This window comes from Meles meles, chromosome 10 (genome assembly GCF_922984935.1).
Source record: "Meles meles chromosome 10, mMelMel3.1 paternal haplotype, whole genome shotgun sequence".
Lineage (NCBI taxonomy): Eukaryota > Metazoa > Chordata > Mammalia > Carnivora > Mustelidae > Meles > Meles meles.
Window position 1 is genome coordinate 28,097,630 of NC_060075.1, and position 23,931 is coordinate 28,121,560.

Below are 23,931 nucleotides of genomic sequence, written 5' to 3' on the forward strand. Positions count from 1 at the left end.
TGTGCTTACACACAGATACACACACACCCACACACACACTCACCCCTTAGATGACCCCAGTGACTCATCTCTGTGTAGATTCCCTGTTGATTATCTGGTCAATATCAGCCCAATAGTACCAACTCAGTCCTGAAAGAGTGGAACAGGGGAGCGCTTATATAAGGCTTTATGATAATTTTTGGTTTTCTATCAAAAGAAACTATAGGGTTTAAGAAACACACAGAACTTTGCTTTCAAACAGTAGGTAAACCATTTTCAACTGAATATGGTACTGAGGAGAAAAATGCTGCTTGACATCAGAAGTAGTATTTATCTTTTGAATGAGTGCAGAGAATTCCTGAATGAGAGAGGTCAGGGGCTCTTCTCTGAGCCAAACTTCATGTAGGCAGTGTAGAGGGCTGCCTCAACACATTATCTGAGAAGCCCTAGAAGAATCCATCTGTACCAAAACCCCTACCTTTCACACTGATATACTGAAATTCCTACTACTGGAATTGCTATTTCAATTCACAAACTGAAAATGCACTTTCTTAGGAAGGGCATTGGAGGCATCCAGTAGAGATTGCCTTCTGCTGGATATGGCCATTCAATATTCTAGTTAATGTGAACAAATTAAATAGGGAAAGAACAGTTGCATCTTTCAAAAGCTAAAGTAGCAATTGGCATGTAATTTCTTGCAAACACTCTTGGGCTTATCTTTCCATGTTAATTGTGACAGTAAAACAATAAAAATCGAGATTTAATTTTAACTCATGTTGATCAGTCTGGGTCAGTAAATGATGATGATGGGGCTGGAGAAATATTAATCCACATTGGTTATTTAACATCTGCCTTATTTTGAGGAGAGTACTTTCAAAGTCTCCTACTCAGGACGATGAAAGTCCTTAGTTATATTTTAGTTTATCGCCGGTTTCTCCTTATAGTTTTCACTCTCTTGGTTTTACTCCCATTGCCAATCATCGTTCGCACCAAGGTAAGTGAACCTGGAGAATAGGCTGGTGGGTTTCCTGATTTTTTAAATTGTTCTTTATTGTTTCTATGTAATTGCCTTGTTCAGAGGTGTGTGTAGGGGGTGCCACTTTGAATTGGAAATCAGGATGGTCATACATTGTGTTTTGTCCTTTTTTCTCCTTTTTAGTGGTTAATGTTGGTTGATTCTCAATAAGACTAACTAGAATAATTAAATAATATATTCAGTCAGAATTGTTCTCTGTCTGGCAACTAGATGAGAGGAAGACCAAAGAAGTACAACCCTTGAGATCTTGTCATACTGGTTAATCAGTCTCCAAGGAGGATCCTGGGTTAGCACAATCCCTTCTCCCAAGCCCATGCAGCAATATGTTACTGGGGGAAGAGCTACAAAAACAATCGGGAGACCCAGCGCCTAGCACAGACGAATCTACTTGTCAGCTCCATGGCTTGGTGTGGGCCACCAAGCCTCCTAGAAATATATTTTCCTTATGGGATGAGAAAACATTGAAAGCATGAAGTAATTTTCCTTGGTTAATCAGGAAATTTTAAGAATTATTGCACCATGTTCTGATCATTTGAGATTTTATTTCATTTTGGTATACTTATAAGCATTTTTCTGTTTGCTTTTAAGTGTAGTCAGTTTACTAAGTCCAGAACATTAAACCCAGAACATTTTTTTAAAAGATTTATTTATTTGACAGAGATTGCAAGTAGGCAGAGAGGCAGGCAGAGAGAGAGGAGGAAGTAGGCTCCCCACTAAGCAGAGAGCCCGATGCGGGACTCGATCCCAGGACCCTGGGATCATGACCTGAGCTGAAGGCAGAGGCTTTAACCCACTGAGCCACCCAAGCACCCCCAAACCCAGGACATTTTTAATCCCATGCTAAAATGATTTGAATCAGGAAACATTTAATGAGCACCTTCTTTATGTCAGGTGTGATGAGTGTCAGTTGGTAAGAGGACAACCACTAGAGTTAGGCTTTCTGCTTTAGGTCCCAGGTATACTTATAAGCTGAGTGAGTTGGGCAAATTAGTGAACTTCTCTATGGTTCTATTTTCTCATGTGTAAGATTGGGATACTAAAAGACTTGCTGTGAGAATTAAATGCATAAGCACTCATCAAACACTCACTTGGAGCAGTGGCTGGCACACAGTAAGTAGGGCCGCAAGAGTCTCCCTAAATGTGTTGACCCACACCTTGTGCAATTCCCACCACCCCATGATGCCTTTCTGATGCTATTCTCTAGCAAGTATTAATCAAGGTTTTACCAATCTGAGTTAAAATAGAATCACAGTAATTATGATACACTGGATCCTCAAAAGTCTGCCACTACTCTTGGAACCTCTGACAGAAATTCATGTGAGCTAATGAATAGTCCTTTTTGATTCTACCAAGGTCTCCTCTGCCTACAATGTTGGAGAAGGGACTGGTCTCTGCTGCCCCTGGCTATGGGTTGCAACCATCCAGCTCTAGCAGCTTCCCTGACTGGGGTTGTCCTCACACTGATGTTTCACAATTCCCTGTTGAGGAAGGAAAGGACTCCCCATCCTTTTTGGGCAAAGATTGTTCTGAACCCTCAAAGCCTTAAAGAATTTCTAGTGAAAACAATAGGCATAGTTCATTGTTTTGGTTTGGTTGGTGTTGTTTTTCAAATTTTGTGTGATTAATCTTTCCCTCTCCTCCTTTCCCCTTCCCCTCCAGTTACTTCCAAAGACGCCTACATGAGTCTCTGGTGGCCACTAGATGACAAATCTGAGTCACAGACACAGAGCTCAAATCTGAACGCTCAACCCAGAACCCTTTCAGAGACTTGTTACTGCATGATGGCCTTCTCTTTTAACTCCCCTGGTCCCGTGGGTTCCCCAGACCTGGCTGAATTCTACCATTCTACTATGAGTACATCCTAGTTCTTACCTGGAACTCTGCTATATTTTAATATTTCTGGATTAGTTTCAGCATAAGTCCTTATTTATGGCAGAGAAAATCAGAAATTAAACTAGTCAGTACAAACCTAGGCTCTGACTGCATATCATCTGTGCTGCTCCTTTGGTGTACACTTTAATGTCACGTGCGTGACACTTTTGATTATCTTCCATAATTTTCAGAGAAAGTTAATATAAATTATTTGAAAGGAAGAACAACTAAATAAATAAAAAGCAGTGGTTTCAGTGCATGTTTCATTAATCAGAAAGTGTATTCTTGCTAAGAAATGCAGTCATTGATTTTTTCCCCACAAGGTAGTATGACAAGAGTACATTAGGTCTGTGGAGAAACCAGGGACCTGGCATCAAGTTGCATTTGATGAACTGTGTTCCTCTTTCCTTTTCCTCTAATCAAATCATTTGTTAAAACTCAATCAATGTTAATCTGAGGGTTTTTTCCTAGTATAATAATGTGATTTCATTTTTGGCCACTTCAAATGCATATTTAATCATTCAATCAACTGCTAAATAAACTCAAAGAATACTATTTTAACTCTTGCTTACAATGAAAGCAGAACCTTTTTTTTTTTTTTCCAAAGAATATGGGCTTTTGGGGGGTATGAACTTGAAGTAGAGTCTACTTTGACATGGTTCCAAATCAATCTATTGTAACTTTCAGGTTACTGAACTGGAGAACTCAATGCTTCTAAACACTCAGTAATAGGACAACTAAACACTCAGTAAAAGGACAACAAAACAAAAAATCAGTTTTGCTTTATAAAAACACAGTAAGTCTACATGATGTAGAATGAACAATGAATTGCTGACTGGTTTTGTTTTTTGGGTTTTTTCCCCCATTTTTCTACTGATTTTTGAGTTGTTTCTATAGACTGGCTTTAACCCTTACTTTAATTCCATCTCAGTTCAGAAATGTGACATCAATGATAAGATATTCAAAGTGAAGGAGAAGGGATTCCCTTTGCAGAGCAAACCCTCTGTTCTAGGCATTCTGCCAGCTTCTTTATCCAAATGATCTTACTTAACCTTCAGTATAAACCAGTAAGACAATCACACATGTTCCATCATTCCCATTTTACATTTGAGAAAACTGATGCTCAAAGATATATGACCCAACAAAGATCACATAGGTGCTACAGAAACTGGATTTAAACACAGATTCTGTCAGAACTCCAAATTCATGCTTTTTTTTTTAAGATTTTTATTTATTTATTTGACAGACAGAGATCACAAGTAGGCAGAGAGGCAGGCAGAGAGAGAGGCGGAAGCAGGCTCCCCTGCTTAATGCCAGGCTCAATCCCAGGACCCAGAGATCATGACCCAAGCTGAAGGCAGAGGCTTTAACCCACTGAGCCACCCAGGCACCCCCCAGATTCATGCTTCAACAGCAGCTATGTTTTAGTCTTTTCTATATTTGTGTTTTTGAAGATTTATCCTCTATTTTGAAGCAGTATATAAAGTGTGACTTGATAGTCATTATCAACAACTCAGGGATTTCTCTTTGTGAAAAAACTTTAGACAGGTCAAACCACAGATGAGGTGTATCTTAACCATTTCCTCAGTTGACCTCATGCTATTCAGTGTCTTCAAGGCAGAACACTGCAATGATTCTAACCACTGGGGACAGGCCTTTGAGGTCTGTAGCAGTCTTACATGTCATTTGCTGAATGTCCCAGAATACCAGCTATACAAGTAGGTCATGTCAGCTTGTCAAGAAATGCTGCCCCTTCCCTTCACAGCTGTGCCCAGATGTTCACCTAAAGCCACAACCAGGTTAGCATCTTAATATCTTCTAGTTGGAAGAAATTTTAAGACTGTGTTTTTCCATGTCTTTATGGAAACTTTATAGCAAAGAATACGTCAAACAGAAGCTCAAATTTAATTTTATGAATTAGGTATAATTATTAGTCCAATTTTGCAGATTAGAAACAGAGACAGAAACAAGCAAATAGCTTACCAAAATGTGGCTGTATAGATGTTTCCAATCAACATCTGACTCTACAGCTGTGATTTCAACCACAACTGAATATCTGTGTCTTTATATCTTCCACAGTATTATAATAAGTATACTCCTAATACATTGGGATAAATGTCACTTTACTAAAGGAGTCCTATTTTTATTATTGTTTTACTCTGAAACATTAGAAATGCTGTCTTTTTAACTGTCACATAAACAAAGAGGTATTCTTAGTCTTTCTTCAATTAGTACTTAGTGATCAATAAAACAAGCCTGTAACATAATTCCTACTTATGTAAATATTTGCATGTAATTAATAATTACACTGAATTTTCTCATTTCCTTATCTCAGACAGGAAATTTCTTAAATATTACCAGATAAAAAATTAAAATTGGCCTAGGGTACATACCATAGTTCCAGTGATAGCCTCTGTGTAACTTTGTTCTTTTATTACTATTTCTAATATCTTGTTAATTTTTACTTTTCTCATTACTCTGTACTATTTCCTTACTCATTTTTCCAATTCTTGACTTTTCTTTGTATTTCTGTTAATAAAACAAAGAGATAAAAAGAAGGCCAGAGTGTTTTAAGGAGCAATAAGCGGAGAAAATTGAGCAATAATATTTTCTCTGTGTAGAGTGCATTTCTTCCAGGTACGTCTCACTCTGTCTAGCTTATTTCTAGTTTATCTCTAATTAGAACCCCCCTTTTGTTTTAGATTTTCTTTTTTTTTCCATTTTATTTATTTTTTCAGCGTAACAGTATTCATTCTTTTTGCACAACACCAGTGCTCCATGCAAAACGTGCCCTCCCCATTACCCACCACCTGTTCCCCCAACCTCCCACCCCTGACCCTTCAAAACCCTCAGGTTGTTTTTCAGAGTCCATAGTCTCTTATGGTTCGCCTCCCCTCCCCAATGTCCATAGCCCGCTCCCCCTCTCCCAATCCCACCTCCCCCCAGCAACCCCCAGTTATTTTTTTATTTATTTGAGAAAGAGACAGAGAGAGCACACATGTGAGCATAATTGAGGGGAGAGGGGGAAGAAGAGGGAAAGGAAGAGAAAATCTGAAGCAGACTTTGCCCTGAGAGTAGAGCCCCACATCCAGTCCATCTCATGACCTTGAAATCTTGACCTGAGCCAAAAGTAAGAATCCCACACTTAACTGGCTTAACTGACCTAGCCACCCAGATGCCTTTTTGAGATAAGGAGAAGGGAAATAGGCACACAGATATTGAGCAGCATGCCCTAGTTGATTGGTTGCAAAACCAAAATCAGATTTCAGTTATCTCTCAGATACTTCAGGGTTTCTCTGCAAAATATTTTGCACCAAGAAAGACTTGAAGAGCAAAGAGAATGGGAGAGTCAACATAGCAGAGCATAGTGTGCCAGCACAGCACAGGTTAGGGAGGGAGGAACTACAGCATTAAGGACCAGCTGTATTTCTGCAGTTGTCATGTTTTACCTATGCTTCCTTCACAATATATTCATCTGCTCTACCATGAGTTTCAAAGTTATGATATAAATTATAATAAATAGAAGAAATGATATGTAATGAGAGACTTGTTGTGCCAAATCATTAAAAAAAAATACAGGAGAAATATCATGCTCATAAAGAAATGCAACCTTATAAGTGATAAAGAATGTGCTAGAAGAAGGGGGGTGGTATGTTGGGAAGTTTCATAGAGAAAATGAAAATGAAGGGGAAAGAATTTAAAATGACTACAATTGAAAGAAGAGGAAAGGGAGGAATTCCAAGAAAACATAATGAACTTTGAAAGGGACAAGTCAAATAAACATATTAATAGAAATAATTGATACTGTTTTAAATGTTGATTTAAATTTTGGTAGAGATTTAAGATAAGGGGGGAAATACTGTAAACTCCAAGAAAGTAAGCATTTTAGTCACAAAAGAGTATCAGAATGATGGAGGGCAAGAAAAAAAAATAGAAATCATGCTGATAATAATGTGGTAGAAGAACTAAACCAGGAAATCCAAATTTGATATATATTCCTTCATGAGTATTTTTGAGAACTTGCTAAGCCCAAACTATTGTGCTCAATGAACTATGGAATTCAAACATAAGTTTAAATTAATATTTCTGCTGTCAAGTAGCTTGCACAGTTTCTGGAAAGTCAATATACACTGGCAAACATTAATCACAAAGTAAGGTTGTATATAAATAAGTGCCAAATGATTTAAACAAATCGTTTTTGTCTAGACATGTAATTAAAAAGTAGATAAATCTCTGGGGATTTATTCATCTCCAGCCCCTCCATGCCCCCAATGACACACAGTCCCATTGGCCCACCATCTGCCTCTCCTTCTGCTTTCTTTGTCTCAGAGAACCTGCTAGCCTTCACCCCATTCCCAGCCTGAAACCTGTGTGTCATCTCAGATACTGCAAATCATCAGACTATGTTGCCTCACCTCCTAAATACTCTCCCTCCCATCTGCTTCTTCATTTCCATTTCTGGCACTGCTTCCCTTGATGCTGTCCCATCTCTCTCTCCCATGGACCATTTCACAGTCTTTTTTCCCCTAAAGTCTCCTACCAGGGCACTATTTCTAAAATGCCAACCTGGTCCTATTGTATCCCTGGTCAGACTTCTCCAGTGATTCTTTTTTTCCTACAGAGAAAAATATCTATACAAAACATGTATACATTGATGGATCTTCAAGATTTTGCCATTTATTTTCCCTAAAAGCCCTCCCCCAAGCTCCCAGTATTTGTCTCCCACATTCATGGTTTCCACATTAGTGATATTTCACCATTTGCAGTCCCTGGGTTACTATTGACTATTCATGGCTATTCTTGCCTCTCGGTCTTGGCACATGCCATACCCTTGTTCTGGAATGCTCTCTCCTCTTGCTCTGCCCTTCTTGAGAAAGGCAGTTCCGGCAGTGACACAAACCGAGGGTGGTCCTCAATGCCCTCATTGCATCATGGATACCTCAGCCTGCATTATAGTGTGTATTCCATTTTGCTTTCATCATTCCCCACCCCGGACACAAAAGCCTTAAGAACATACTGCCAGTCACACAGGAGATAGTTGATAACTATGCTGAATGAATGACTGATGATTTCCCATGGCAGAAGGAAGGGAGGGGCGGCTTAATCAAGATCTTGGAGGAAAGATAGGATGTGGAAGAAAGAAGATGATGAAAGGAAAGAACTCAGAGTGACAGGTGTGGCAAAGGGACAGAACAAGAGCACTGGTGTAAGAGGAGGGTGTCTCTTTTTTTCCTTCCATGGTACATTTTTATACCTAGCTTGATAACAACAAGGATGTGAATATCCACTATTAAATTCATAGCAACCATTAGAAATACTCAGTATCATTCCCATCTTACAGATGAGCAAACAGAGACTTAATGAAAGATGTTAAGCAATTTGCCCAATCACACAGTCTATAAAGGGAGTAAGAGGATTTAAATGCAAGTCCATCTGAGGGGCGCCTGGGTGGCACAGTAGGTTAAACCATTGCCTTCGGCTCAGGTCATAATCTCAGTGTTCTGAGATCGAGCCCCACATTGGGCTCTCTGCTCAGCGGGGAGCCTGCTTACCCCTCTCTCTCTGCCTGCCTCTCTGCCTACTTGTGATCTCGCTCTCTGTCAAATAAAAAAATTTAAAAATCTCTTATGGTTCGCTAAAAAAAAAAATAAATAAATGCAAGTCCATCTGACTCCCAAGCCCATCAAGGACACAGCTTCTTTAATGGTATTTATATCACATCCTTAAAAGCTTGCTCACAGTTTGCCTTACTCCAATGTTTCTGGATTTTTGGTTACAAAAGCATAAGTTGAGGGGCGCCTGGGTGGCTCAGTGGGTTAAACCTCTGCCTTCAGCTCAGGTCATGATCTCAGGGTCCTGGGATCGAGCCCCACACCATGGGGAGCCTGCTTCCTCCTCTCTCTCTGCCTGCCTCTCTGCCTACTTGTGATCTTTCTCTCTGTCAAATGGATGAATAAAATCTTAAAAAAAAAAAAAAAAGCACAAGTTGAGGTGAGGCCTCCCTCTGCCTAGATTGCAGAGTAGCTGTAACCCATGGTTGACAGATAGTAGAAGCAAGCCAGACTTCGGTTGTCTAAGCTGCTGAGATTTAGGGACTTTTAGCCACAGCGTAGCCTCAGCTGCCCTGACTTCTCTCACATATTTGGAAAAACTCCCCCAGTGATGCGGTCGTGCTACCCCTAGCCTATTTCCCCATCTGGAAGGTGAACAAGACCCTTATCAAGAGTTTTAAATGTTACCTGTGGATTGGCTGCCCCAGACTTACCGGAGCTACTTGTTTAAAATCACCAGCTCTGGATGTGAAGCCCAAGACAGTGCACACTGAACAGACTGCTCATGATTCTGAAGCAGATAATCCACAGACTGCCTTTTGATCACCCTCTAATGTTCTCAGGTTGGAGAACTAGGTGAACTCTGGGGTCATTTCTAGTTCTGCTGTGTGTGCTAATTAGTTGCAGAGATTAAATGGAAAGAAGGAGTTAAATGTTCTCCAGTAATTGGCATAGTGGTTCCACCAGTCGCCTTTCCCTACTATGCATTTGGGCTAAAAAGTAATGAGAAATACTAGTTACTTTTCCTTGACTTTGTAAGTTGAGCTCCTCCTTACTCCTTCTCTTCTGAAAGGAGAATATTTCTAATCATTTTAAGCCTTGCAGTTAATATGGATTGAGTCTTGAGAAATCACTGCAGCGGAAGGGGTAGGTGTATCACAAACTCTGCAAAGCCCTTTCAGGCTCTGTCAAATAATAATAGTGTTTTTCTTGTAGCACCCAGATTAAAATGCATGATTTTTCTCCTTTCTTAATTGCTCTGCGTTCTCTTTAGAAAATCAATTGCAGTGAGTGAGGTCTGTGATTGGTCCTGCTTTTCTCAAGCTGTGCTGAGAGATCATACCCACATGTGTACTAATTCATCAGCCAAATTACTCCCTAATATCAGTCAGAGTGTCATTAAAAAATGGAGGGAAGGTATGAAAAAAACTATATTTTACAGCCTAATTTTTATTTCAATTCCATCTGGAGGTATAATTTAAAAGAGAACCAAGGTGATTTTTAAATATAATCAGCCATACTTCCCAAGACAATTTGACAGTCGGAATTTGTGGGGGAGAAGCTATTATCCAAATTGCCTAGTCATAGCTTCATTTGCCTTCCTACCTCTGCAGCAAGTACCCTGGCTGCACTTGGTTGAGGTGGTTAAGACAAGATATGACTGTGTTATTGTTAAATGGGGCCTGGGGAAGTATGAAAGTGTCAACTGTGAGGAAGTAATCGATGCAGGAAAAGTTTTAGCTTCAATTCTTGTTTATTGGCAACAGAGATGAGAGCTCCAGGAAAATTGGGGAGACATTCACCCGCTGGGGTGAAGGTTCAGATATCCAGTACCAGCAAGTAGGAGAGAAAACAGAAAAGAAAGCAAGGCAAAGAAAAGAGGTTCCTATGCTGAAGAATTTTATGTTTAGGATAGTGATTAAGGCTTTTATATAAGGATCAAGACATATAAATAGAAACAACTGTAGGAATAACACTGAAAAACTGTGAGAAGAAAACAGTTATTTAACACACGTTACTGAGTGCTTACTATGTGCCAAATGCTGCTTTAAGTGCTGGGAATAGAGCTGTAAATAAAATATATGGTTTCATGGCATTTTTGCTTGAATTGAAGCCCGGCTCGGCCACATACTAGCAATGTGATCATTGATCCCTACTTGAACATGGAATTACAATACCCACCTCGATGAATGTTGGTATAAACTAAAAAGGATAAATCATGTAGAACACCAAGTATTGTGCGTGTATCTGTGTGTGTGAACATCGAGTATCTGGTGTGTAGTAGGCATTCATGCATGTTATTTTCCCATTCTTTTACTTATTTATATGTCAGAAAAACAGATTTGTCTATTTATTTGTTAGATGTCTTCAGCTTTTAAGTAAATTCTATCTATAAAGTTTATGATTAGCAGTATAGATGAAGTTCAAACAATTAGGACATCTCTACCCTCACCGTTTTCCACTTTAAACACAAAGCAAATATATGTTTCTGTAGACAAGAATGGGTCCGACAAGCAAACAAGGGCAGTAAAGGTGAGAACCTATGGTTGAAAATTCTCCCACCTCATTCTGGGGTCAGTCAGATTCAATGACCCAAATAAGGGCCAGAGAGTAGTTTTCTTGCTACGAAAAAAGAAAAAGCTACAGACAACTGTCTGTGGTAATATTCATCAAGACAGGCACTTTCCAGCCTTTCCACCAGGACCTGACTCAAGCTAATGGATCCAGCTAGATGATTGGATTTGCCCTGTTCTAGTAGGAAAGGACCTCAGGCTGCCAAAATCAGACATTCCAGATGGGAAGCTAGGGACTTACTGGAGGCAACTGTAAAGCTTCTAGATGAGGAATAAAGAATACAGAAAGAACAAACACACGCAAAAAAACAACTACCACTCAATCTCAACATGCAAGAAGATAATTAAGAAAGACTGAGAATAGTGAAACTATGGAAAGAGCCCACATGTCCATCAACAGAGGAATGGATAAGAAAGATGAAAGATGCAATTACACACACACACACACACACACACACACACACTCACGCACACAATGGAATACATCTCAGCCATCAAAAAAATGAAATTTTGCTTTTACAACAACGTGGATGGAATTAGAGGGTATTATGCTAAGTGAAATAAGTCAGTCAGAGAAAGACAACTGTCATACTTCTCACTCATTTGTGGAATTTAAGAAACAAAACAGAGGATAATAGGGGAAGGGAGGGAAAAACAAAACAAGACAAAATCAGAGAAGGAGACAAACCATAAGAGACTCTTAGACTTTTATCATAGGAAACAAACAGGGTTGCTGCAGGGAAAGTTGGTGTAGGGATAGTGTAACTGGGTGATGGACATTAAGGAAGACGTGATGTAATGAACACTGGGTATTATATAAGACTGATGTGGGGTGCTTGGGTGGCTCAGTTAAGTGTCTGCCTTCGGCTCAGGTCATAATCCCAGAGCCCTGGGATCGAGTTCTGCATCGGGCTCCTGGCTAACTGGGGAGCTTGCTTCTCCCTCTGCCTGCCGCTCCCCCTGCTTCTCCTCTCTCTCTGACAAATGAATAAAAACTTAAAAAAGAAACAAAAACTGATGAATCACTGAACTTTACCTCTGAAACTAATAATACACTATATCTTAGTTAAATTTAACTCTAAAAAAGAAAGAAAAGTTTAATAATACTAAAAAAGAAAGGAAGACTGAGAATGGAAGCAACACAGAGATGAAAGCCCTCCAAATAGAATAAAAACAATAAGAGAATCAAGGCACATTTGAGAGACTTGAGCTACAGATTGCAGAATTTGTTGAAAAGCTATAATAATTAAAAGAGTTTAATAATTTTGCAAGAAGTGATTTTTAAAAGGTGACCATGATTGAGGGACAAAATAAAGAGCCCAGAAACACATGTACCTGCGTTTGTTAAAAACAAAACAAACAAACAAACAAAAAACCCCCCAAAAACTGGCATAGGAAATATAGAGCAACAGGAATACAGGAATTGTGGGGAGAAGATGGACCATCCAAATTTTTTTTTTTTTTTTACCCTCCTCTCCTCCTTTTTTTTTTTTCATTTTATTTATTTTTTTCAGTGTAACAGTATTCATTCTTTTTGCACAACACCCAGTGCTCCATGCAAAACGTGCCCTCCCCATTACCCACCACCTGTTCCCCCAACCTCCCACCCCTGACCCTTCAAAACCCTCAGGTTGCCCCAACCTCCCACCCCTGACCCTTCAAAACCCTCAGGTTGTTTTTCAGAGTCCATAGTCTCTTATGGTTCGCCTCCCCTCCCCAATGTCCATAGCCCGCTCCCCCTCTCCCAATCCCACCTCCCCCCAGCAACCCCCAGTTTGTTTTGTGAGATTAAGAGTCATTTATGGTTTGTCTCCCTCCCAATCCCATCTTGTTTCATTTACTCTTCTCCTATCCCCCTACCCCCCCATAAGTCAATCGGAGAAAGACAACTATCATATGATCTCCCTGATATGAGGACATGGAGAAGCAACATGGACCATCCAAATTTAAAGCCAGGGCATTCTGGCTACACATTTAGGAAAAATAAGGTATCAATTTCCTATACAAATAAATCAAGGCCCCACACTTGAAAATTTTTAAACTTTAGAAAAAAACATGGAACCATATAATACAGGAAGAATTTTTCATACAAGGTAGTAAAAACAAACCAAAAAAACCAAAGAATTTTAAAATAACCGCAGTAAAATCTTTTCAACCAAAAATAGAATAAAGCAAATTGCAGAGATCAGCCAGAGATTAAGAAAAATATTTACCTTATAAAGAAATATTAAAAATCTAAAAATAACCACAAATTCATGAAAAAGAGAAGCAAACAAGCAACAGAAAAATGGTCAGAGGCTATAAATAAGGTAATTGCAGGAGAGAAACAATTATGTTCAATAACCATGAAAAAATACTTCAGTGGTATTCAAGCTAATACAAATTGAATTAAGAACTTTTCATACCATCAGATTGTCAAGTAAACTAGCCCAATATACCAATGGTTGGTAAAATGGAACTTTCTCACATTGTTGGCTGATATAAACTGATACAACCATCTTGGATAGCAATTGGCAATACCCACTACAGTTAGACTCCACCTCTTTCATTCAGAATTTCACTACTACTTTTATACTCTAGCTTAGAAAATCTCTTTCCTCTGTCTACATAAAGGTAGGTAAAAAGATGTTCATAGCCTTATAATAATGAAAAATTGAAGGGAAAGAACCTTCAGTAGAAAAATGGACAAATGAATTGTAATACATTCATAAAAGAAATGCCATGTCCATTTAAAATGAATTAACAATAGGTTTACATGTATCAACACGAATGTATTTGACATACATAAGTAAAATGAGAATTAAAAAGTCATTCTTCACATGAATGAAAAAACAAGTTGAAAAATAATATATGCAGTAAACCTTATTTAATTTTAAAACCAAATGTTGTTTATTAATGATAGAGATGTAGTGAAAAGAAGGGGCCCATGTACCTCAGTGTTCCTAGCAGCAACATCCACAGTAGCCAAACCATGGAAGGAGCCAAGATGCTCTTCAACAGATCAGTGAAGAAAGAAGATGTGGTACATATATATAATGGAATATTACTTAGCCATCAGAAAGAATGAATACCCAACTTTTGCATCAAATGGATGGGACTGGAGGAAATTATGCTAAGTGAAATAAGTCAAGCAGAGAAAGACAATTATTGTATGGTTTCACTCACATGTGGAACATAAGGACTAGGGCAGAGGACCACAGGGTAAGAGAGGGAAAACCGAGTGGGGAAAAAAATCAGAGGGAGACAAAGCACGAGAGACTCTGGACTCCAGGAACTAAATGAGGGTTACAGAAGGGAGTGGGATGGAGGGATGGGGTAACCAGGTGATGGGTTTTAAGGAAGGCATATATTGTGATGACTACTGGATGTTATATGCAACTAAGGAATCACTGAACACTGTATCAAAAACTAATGTTGGCTAAATAAACATAATAAAAAATAAGGAAAAAAGATATATTGCTAGAAGGTTTCTTTTTTTTAAATATTTTATTTATTTATTTGACAGAAGGAGAGAGATCACAAGTAGGCAGAGAGGCAGGCAGAGAGAGAAGGGGAAGCAGACTCCCTGCCAAGCAGAGAGCCAGATGTGGGGCTTGATCCCAGGACCCTGAGATCATGACCTGAGCTGAAGGCAGAGGCTTTAACCCACTGAGCCACCCAGGTGCCCCATGCTAGAAGGTTTCTAATACATTTTTCTATATTGTCAGAAAAAGGGATTTCCTATCCATATTAATAACCAGTCTGCACTTAATAGCTTCATCTCTCTGGAGGTATGAGAGAATCTTCATACAATAGAAAAGGTGGAGGGAGCCCTAAACGAGCCAGGGAGGCACAATGTACACACACAGAGCAGGAAACCCTGCTTAAGGGGCATTACACTTCATGCTGTGTAATGGGATTTACAACATATGTATTCTGCACAACAGCCTCTGTCTGGCTGCATGTGGTTTGTTTGCTGAACTTACCATGTAACTTTTGGAAATTGTAGGGAATATATAAATTTTTGAAGAGAAAATTTTATGCTTTTATTTTGAGGTATTTTCATTTGAGGAAGCCCTCTCAACTCCCCGCACCCTTTGTTTCCTGTAGTATTTTGAGAATAAATCATGATTTTTAAAAAAAATCTGTTTTATAAAATCAGTCTTGGTCAGAATTTTGAATCTTTTTTTCTTTCTATATTTTCCATCATAACAAAAAAAAAGAAGTAGACATTATTGTGTTGCTCTAATTCAGCTCAAGAACTCATGTGCCAAAGTGCTTTGCTATTTCTAGAACAAAATTTTATTCAAATTATTACTTGTTATGGTTGCAGAGTTCATTTTAATAAAGATAACAGCAACTTCCACTAGACTTGAGAGGAATTGAAAGAGAGGGGAAAACCATTCACCCACAGTCTAACTGACTTGACGGCTGGCCTTTCTTTGTTGTTGCTTTGTTGTTTGCTCATGGTAGTAGGAGTAGTGGTTGTGATGGCTAGTGGTGGTAATGGGGGAGTGACTCTACTTCAACAGTAGGGGGATGGTGATAAGGTAGAGAGAGGGAAGAGAAAAAAAATTAAAGAGATCAACAGGAAACAAAGATGATATAGCTAGAGATAATGGGTCAGTTTCTGGATTTCTACTGACAAAAGGAAGGAACTTTTCCCCGACCCCAGAGCTGGTTCTGTGAATCAGATATCCAGGACACACTTTCAGTGGCAGCACACACAACTGTTGAGTTTTCTTCTTCATCAGAAGAGCCTGTTTACCAAAAATTACTCACCCTAATATCAGATTTTTAAAATATATATAAATAATAGAAAACAATGAAATGTTTTCCTCTATCTTTTGTTCTTTCTTCTTAACAAGAATGTTCATAGATCTTTGGTTTTAAAAATAATTCTATATATTTTAATATTAGATTCTTAAAATGCTTGACACTGTATCTGGATTAACCTTCTGTTGTTAAAAACCTGAAAGGTATTGATGGAAAAGAACACTTTCCTGCCCATGACTCCAAGCCTGACCAAGAAAGATCACATAATAGAAAACAGGAATTGGAAGGAGATATCCTGGGATGGGGACCCATCAGTAGGATAGCTGTGTAATTTATAAATGAGGGACACGAGAATGGAAAGGGTTCCTAATCAGAAAGGCAATAGGTGTAAACCAGCACTATCCTAAGAAAACGGAGACAGATTGCTATCCTACCAGCCAGCCCTAGCCCTCTGGATAATTCTGTATTCCTCCTTTTTAGACTTAAAATTTTCATTAAGTTAAGAAAAATGGGGCATTTCCCATAGATTCTGGGAAGGCAACTCTTGGGAACAATGCAAATATGGTGCCTTAGCCAGCTGTAATTACAACCTCCTGGGACTCATATGCAAAAATATAAAATGCACATGAGTGTTTGGGGGAGGCTCCCTAGACAAGACACAAATTTGAACCTTAACACTGAAGGATGGGGAACTTTTAAAAATATGGTCTGAATCTGGAGATGAAACTTGGGCAGAATATTACCTGGAAGCAAGTGTCCAGTTTTCAAGTTGGACCCGGAATTAGAGATTAAAGGGAAGGTTTGGAAGAGGAAGTAATTCAGTGTTTCTCAAACTTGAACCTGTATAAGAGTCACCTGGGAAATTGAACATGCTGATTCTGATTCAAGCATGGGGGAAGGCCTGATTTCTGCATCTCTCACAAGCTCTCGGGTCATGCTGATGCTGCTGGTCCATGGACCACACTGGGGGTCAGGCGGAGAAATTCAAACAAATGGTCCAAGTGTTGACTCTGGAATGGTAAAACAAGATTTATTTGCAAGGCAGCATGTCTGGGTAGCATTTTTATTACCAGAGATTTTATTGAGATGCTAACAAAGGTCAAGCAAGTAAGAGAATAAAGTGAAAAGGTGTAGTGCTTTGCAGAACTGAAAAGCACAAGTCTGTCTTTAAAGGGTAAGCTCTCCTTGAGTCCGAACAATTGTTGACATGGAAGAATATGATCCCCATATTACCAAATTCCTTGGTTTTTCAAGGAAACCCAGAAATTCAGATTTTATTTTTAATATGTAATGTGTTGGTTTATAAATTATGATTCAAATGAAACTCAACACACATACATATCATCATGAGTCAAATAAAATGTATGTTCTTGTTAGACTTGGTAGTCGGCTTGCTGCTTCATCTCAATAGTCAGACTGGGTCAAAGAGTCCAAGAGTCCAAAGTCCAGAGTACAGTTAGAGGCAGTTAGAAACTGTCCCTTAAGGGCATCTGGGGAATTATCAGTATGACGACTTGGCTGAACATCATGTATTAAAGTTCAGAAAGAGGTTGCATGATGACGAGCAGGGATCAGAACCCAAACATCAAGAAGACATGTAAATGAGCTCTTTAGAACTAGAGATATGATGTCAGGAAGTATTCAGGCAAGTCAGGTAAATCTTATTACAGTTAGAGTGAAGGTGGCCTCGCATACAAGATGAGGATTTTAGATTATTTCCAATAAACACCTGAAAATCACTGACTTGATTTTAAGTCAGGGCTGGGCAGTAAAAATATGAAAGTTGTTAGGGAAATTAATAATTTAGTACTTGAAATTTTGTTTTTTATTGTGTTTCAAACATTGCCACTCCTGAGTAGACCATGATGTCTAGCTGAAGTAGGCCCATGTTGAGATGAAACAGGGGTTATGTTAGCTAGCACTGGATTTATTTTTCTGTTTTGAGCAGTCCCTTATAGGTTGGTGCTCCAAACAGTTGTCAGGGTGACTAGTCCTTTAATCTGGCTTTATGCAAGGGAATGACAAAAATCAAAGCGGCTCCTTGGAAGACGGTGTGGTTGTGGAACAGCTAGCCCGCAGTGGAGGAAGAGGGGTGGAGGCTGAGGGGCAGATCTGAGAGAGAAAATGACAGGGATAGATAGAGGATCTGATTGTGGGGATAAGAGCAAGGCAGTAATGGGGTTCGTTTATCTTTGAAATCTGGGTTCCTGCAAGTATTAGAAAACAAAGTGGTATTCATGTGTTCTCACCAAGAGAAAACACAGGCTTGGTTCTCATTCACTGGTATTTTAAATTAAGCTAGTATTGGGGAGCCTGGGTGCCTCTGTTGGCTGAGCGTCTGACTCTTGATTTCAGCTCAGGTCATGATCTCAGGGTCATGAGATTGAGCCCCACACTGAACTCTATGCTCCGGGCGGAGTCTGTTGGAGAGTCTCTCCTTCTCCCTCTGCCCCACCCTCTGCTCACACTCTCTCTGTCTCTAAAATAAATAAATAAGATCTTTTTAAATTAATTAATTAATTAAGCTAAGTATTCACAAATCCTCTCCAGAGCAAATTAGGAAGTTTTTTAGTTAAAGCCCAGCTGTGTTTCATTGTTAAGGTTATAGAGGCAGACTGTCTATAAAACCGTTAACATCCAAGCAGCTTTATTCTTTCTCCTTTGAAAAGATAACATGGTGAAGGCATAACATAATCCTAGTTTATTAAGGATTTCTTAGACCCTCCCACTGAAAGTGCAGGGACGCTAGGTGACCAAAGACCAAGCTCAGAGATTTACCCTGGCATGGGGGAATCGGAGGGCAGGAGAGCTAGAAATTTTATTGCCTTGGGAGAACTGTAAATAAAATACTTCATTAAATGCAGACAGCAGTTTTTATAAATTTTTCACACACAGCACAGATTTTGCAGAGATTAAGCCTTGTGAGAGCAAAACAAAGCCATATAAAAGATGCTAACTTTTGTCGATCACTTATTACACTCCAGGTGATTTCAACATTTTTTATATAAGCCAAATATAATAATACATTTCAGCCATTTTTTAGAATATTATCGATATCCAATGTTCTGTTAGTTTCAAGTATAATGAAACATAATGATTCCACATTTGTATACATTGTGAAATGATCACCGCAGTATGTCTAGTTACCATCTGCAACCAGAGTTACCATTTCTTTTATGATAGGAACTTTTAAGATTTTCTTAGCATCTTGCAAGTGTGAAATGCAATATTATTGACTGTAGTCACCATGCTGTGCAATACATCCTCATGACTTCTTTATTCTATAACTGGAATTTTGTACCCTTTGAACCTCTTCAACCCATTTTGTCTAACTTCCTCAACACCTTCCCCTCTGGCAACTGCCAATCTGTTCTGAGTTTGGCTTGGTCTGATTTTGTTTATTCATGTGTTTATTAGATTCAAAATATAAGTAAAATCATGCAGTATTTCTCTTTCTCTGTACAACTTATTTCACTTAGCATAATACCCTTGAGGGCCAGTCATGTTGCGACAAATGACAACATTTTATTATTTTTTTTGTTATGGCTAAGAGAGTCCATTGACATCTCTCTCTCTCTATGTTACATATATACACCACATCTTCTTTATCCATTCATCCTATCAGTGGACACTTAGGTTGTTTCCATACCTTGGCTACTTAATAATGCTGCAATGAACATAAGGGTGCGTGTGTCTTTTCAAATTAGTGTTTTCATATTCTTCAGATAAATACCCAGTGATGGAATTATTGAATCATATGATAATTCTATTTTTGATTTTTTGAAGGACCTCCACACTGTTTTCCTTTGTGCCTATACCCAGTTTACATTCCTACCAACAGTGCACGAGGGTTCCCCTTTTCCCCACATCCTTGCCAGCACTTCTTATTCCTTTCATTTTCATCATTTTCATAATAGCCATTCTGACAGGTGTGGGTTGATCTCATTGGGGTTTTGATTTGCATCCCCCTGATGATGAGTGATACTGAGCATCCTTCATGTGCTTGTTGACCATCTTGTATGTCTTCTTCAGAAATGTCTATTTGGACCCTCTGCCTATTTTTTAATTGCTTTTGTTACCGAATTTTATGGATTATTTATATATTGGGGGTATTAACTCCTTACCAGATACATAATTTGCAGGTATTTTCTCTCATTCCTTAGGCTGACTTTTATTTGGTTGATAGTTTCCTTCTCCAGGCATAAGCTTTACAGTTTGATGCAGTCACATTTGTTTTTGATTTTATTGCTTTTGCCTTTTGAGTCAGATCAAAAAAAAAAAAAATATATATATATATATATATCATCAAGACCAATGTCAAGGAGCTTACTGCCTATGTTTTCTTCAGTAATTTTATAAATTCTGGTCTTGCACCCAAGCCTTTAATCTATTTTGAGTTACTTTTTGTATATGATATAAGATAGTGGTCTAGTTTTCATTCTTTTGCATGTGGCTATCCAGTTTTCCAAATAGTATTTATTGAAGGGCTTGTCCTTTCTCCATTGCATACTTTTGGCTCTTTTGTCATAAATTAACTGACCATATATATGTGGGTTTATTTGTGAGCTCCCTATTCTATCCCACTGATCTGTGAATCTGTTTTTATGCCAATACCGTACTGGTTTTTTGTTTGTTTGTTTGTTTTTTGTTTTTGGGTTTTTTTTTAAGATTTTATGTATTTATTTGACAGATAGAGATCACAAGTAGGGAGAGAGGCAGGCAGAGAGAGAGAGAGAGGAGCAAGCAGGGTCCCTGCCAAGCAGAGAGCCTGATGCGGGGCTCGATCCCAGGACCCTGGGATCATGACCTGAGCGAAAGGCAGAGGCTTTAACCCACTGAGCCACCCAGACGCCCCACCGTACTGTTTTGATTATTACAGTTTTATAATATAGTTTGAAATCAGGGTGCATGATGCCTCTAACTTTGTTTTCTTTCTCAAGATTGCTTGGTTATTCACACTTTTTGTTCCATACAATTTTAGCATTGATTGTTCAAATTCTATGAAAAATGTCACTGAAACTTTGATAGGCATTTCAAGCAATCTATTGATTGCTTTGAGTAATATGGACATTTTAACAACATTAATTCTTTCAAACCATGAGCACAAAATATTTTTCCATTTATTTGTGTCCTCTTTGGTTTCTTTCATCAATGTCTTACAGTGTTTAATATACAGGTAGGCCTTTCACCTCCTGGTTGAATTTATTCCCAGATATTTTATACCTTTTGATGCAATTGTGAATGGGATTGTTTCCTTAATTTCTTTTTCTTACAGTTCATTGTTACTGTATAAAATGCAACAGATTTTGTATACTGATTTTGTGTCCTGCAATTTTACTGTACTTGTTTATTAGCTCCAATAGTTTTTTGGTGGAGTATTTTAAGATTTTCTCTATATAGTATTATGTCATCTGCAAATAGTGACAGTTTTATTTCTTCTTTCTAATATGGAAGTCTTTTATTTCTTTTTATTGCCTAGTTATTCTGGCTAGAACCTCCAGTACTATGTTGAATAAAAATAGTGAGAATGGGCACACTTGTCTTGTTCCTGATCTTAAAGGAAAGGCTTTCAGCTTTTACCATTGAGTGTGATGATAGCTATGGGTTTGTCATATATGGCTTTTATTATATTGAGGTACAGTCTATCTATATTCACCTGTTGAGAGTTTTTATCTTAAATGGATGTTGAATTTTGTCAGGTATGTTTCTGCATCTATTGAGATAATCATATGAATTTTGTCCTTCATTAGTGTGGTATATCACCTTGACAGATTTGTGGATGTTGAATCATTCTTGCATCCGTGGAATAAATCTCGCTTGATCATGATGCATGATCCTTTTAACATACTGTTGAATTCAATTACCTAACATTTTGTTGAGGATTTTGCATCTATATGCTTTAGGGATATTGGCCTGTGATTTTCTTTCTTGTGTGTCCTTTTCTAGGTTTGGTATCAGGGTGATGCTGGCCTCATCAAATGAGTTTGGGAGCATTCCCATCTTTTCAATTTTTGAACAAGTTTAAGAATGAGAAGTACTAAATCTTTGAATATTTTGGTAGAATTCACTGGTGAAGCTCTCTGGTCCTGGACTTTTGTTTGTTGGGGGTGTTTGATGACTTCACTCAATCTCCTTATTAGTAATTGTTATTTTCAGATTTTCTATTTCTTCATTATTCTGTCTTGGAAGATTGTATTTTTCTAGGAATTTATCTATTTCTTCTAGTTTGTCCAATTTGTACAATTTTTCATAGTAGTCTTTTATGATTTTTTCTTTGTATTATTATTTGTTACTATAATTATTTGTATTATTTGTATTTCTTTGGTGTCAGGTGTAACTTATTTGATAACATTCTGATTTTATTTATTTAAACCCTCTCTCTTTTTTTCTTATTAAGACTAGCTAAAGGTTTTTCAGTTTTATTTATCTTTTCAAAGAACCAGATCTTAGTTTCATTGATCTTTTCTATTGTCTTTTTAGTCTCTATTTCATTTATTTCCACTCTGATCTTTATTTTCCTCCTTCTACTAACTTTGGGACTAATTGTTCTTTTGCTGATTCCTTTAGGTGCGAGGTTAGTTTGTTTGAGATTTTTCTTGTTTCTTGAAGTGGTAGCCTGCCGACAACTATCTCTCCAATTGTTTCAGATTTCTAGGGCTTGGAGATGCTATCCTCTCTGGTCAACAGAGGCAGACACTCAAGGGGCAACTCCTGTATTGGCTCTACTTGCCTGCTGGCTTTGGCAGGGCTGTGAGTGCAGCGCATTCAGCTTCCCAGCTCTGGCAGGGATGTAAGGCAGTATAGGAGTGGGGCACACCTGCGAGTGTTAGCAAAGTAAATGAAGAATGCAAAAATGGAACCAACAAGCACTTCTATCCATGGACAGATCCTAATGAGCTCTGCCCCTCTGTGAGACACTTTTAAGATTAACAAATGACTCTCCTTCATCTGCAATGTAGGCAATGTTCAAACTGCCGATTTTGTGCTGAGTCCCAGGGTGGATGAGTTTGTACATGAGCTCTTAAAGAGTAAAATTTCCGGGGCGCCTGGTGGCTCAGTCACTTAAGCATCTGCCTTTAGCTCAATGACCTGGGATCCTGAGATTGAGCCCCATGTCGGGCTCCTTGCCCAGTGGGGAGCCTGCTTCTTCCTCTTCCTCTACTTGCCACTCTTCCTGCTTGTGCTCTCTCTCTGTCGAATAAATAAATAAAATCTTTTTTTTTTTAAGAGTAAAATCTCCATTCCCTACAACTTCATGGGTCTCCTGAACCTAAGCCTCATTGGTTTTCAAAGTCAGACACTTTGGGAACTCCTCTCACTGGTGCACATCCCAAGAGTTGAGGTGCTTGATATGGGGCGCAAACTCCTCATCCTCAGGGAGAAACTACATATTTTGAGATACCTCCCAATTGTGGGTCACCATACCACATCTGGGGGTTTTGGTGAAACCATATTCCTGTCTCTTACCTGTCTGGATGTGACTCTTATCCTTTGTTATGAAGGAAACTATTCAGCTAGTTCTTGGGTTTATTTTGTGGAAGAAATTATGTCATGTGTAGCTGTAGATATGTTGCATCTGTGGGAGGAGGTGAGTTCAGTTCTGCCATCTTGAACCCCAAATCTCAACCATTTCTTAACAATGCTCTAAAATAGAAACCCACAATTTTATACCTAGCAAAGCAACAGATTCTGTTCAGAATTTCGTTTCTGTTGAGTCTCCCTGTGTTTCTTCAAGAGCTCAGTTGTCTCCAAAAAGCAAAGCAGGAGGTTCTTAACTTCTAGGTCCGTAAGTATAGGAGCTGATTTAGTCTCATCCATGTCACATAACTTGGCACTCTCCTTCTTTCTCTAAACAGCACAACAAAAAGTTTTTTCTAGGTTGATTTCTCTCTTTTGATAGGAGGGGAAGGCAGGTATACGCTGGTGCCAACCAATGGGCACCAGGGAATGCAATTCAAGTCACGTATGTCTTGCCCCAGGGAAAAGGCAGTAACTTGACTATTTATGCACTCCAGAAGAACTGGAAGTGCATTTTATAACCAAATAAAGGTGAGCACAAGCATTCATACACACTAAAAGGAGCACAAAAAAAAAAAAATGGACTATATACTGTTACCTGTTTTGAAGGAAACGTGAAAGAAACTTCATGAAGGAGGATTTTTTT

At 38.6% G+C, this 23,931-nt stretch overlaps 1 protein-coding gene across 6 annotated transcripts in view; it reads left to right on the plus strand.

Moving 5' to 3' along the window:
• The first annotated feature begins 847 nt into the window (after positions 1–847).
• Positions 848–23,931, plus strand: part of SLC13A1 (solute carrier family 13 member 1) — a 122,471-nt gene continuing 99,387 nt past the window's right edge. For 5 of the 6 annotated variants that reach the window (XR_006820512.1, XR_006820513.1, XR_006820514.1 and 2 more), the window contains exon 1: positions 848–973. Coding sequence is in view for 3 of the 6 variants with exons in the window: in XM_046020769.1 (XP_045876725.1) it covers positions 875–973 (99 nt within the window). In the remaining 3 variants the exon portion in view is untranslated. The remainder of the gene's footprint in view (positions 974–23,931) is intronic. The other variant, XM_046020770.1, reaches the window with a different exon arrangement.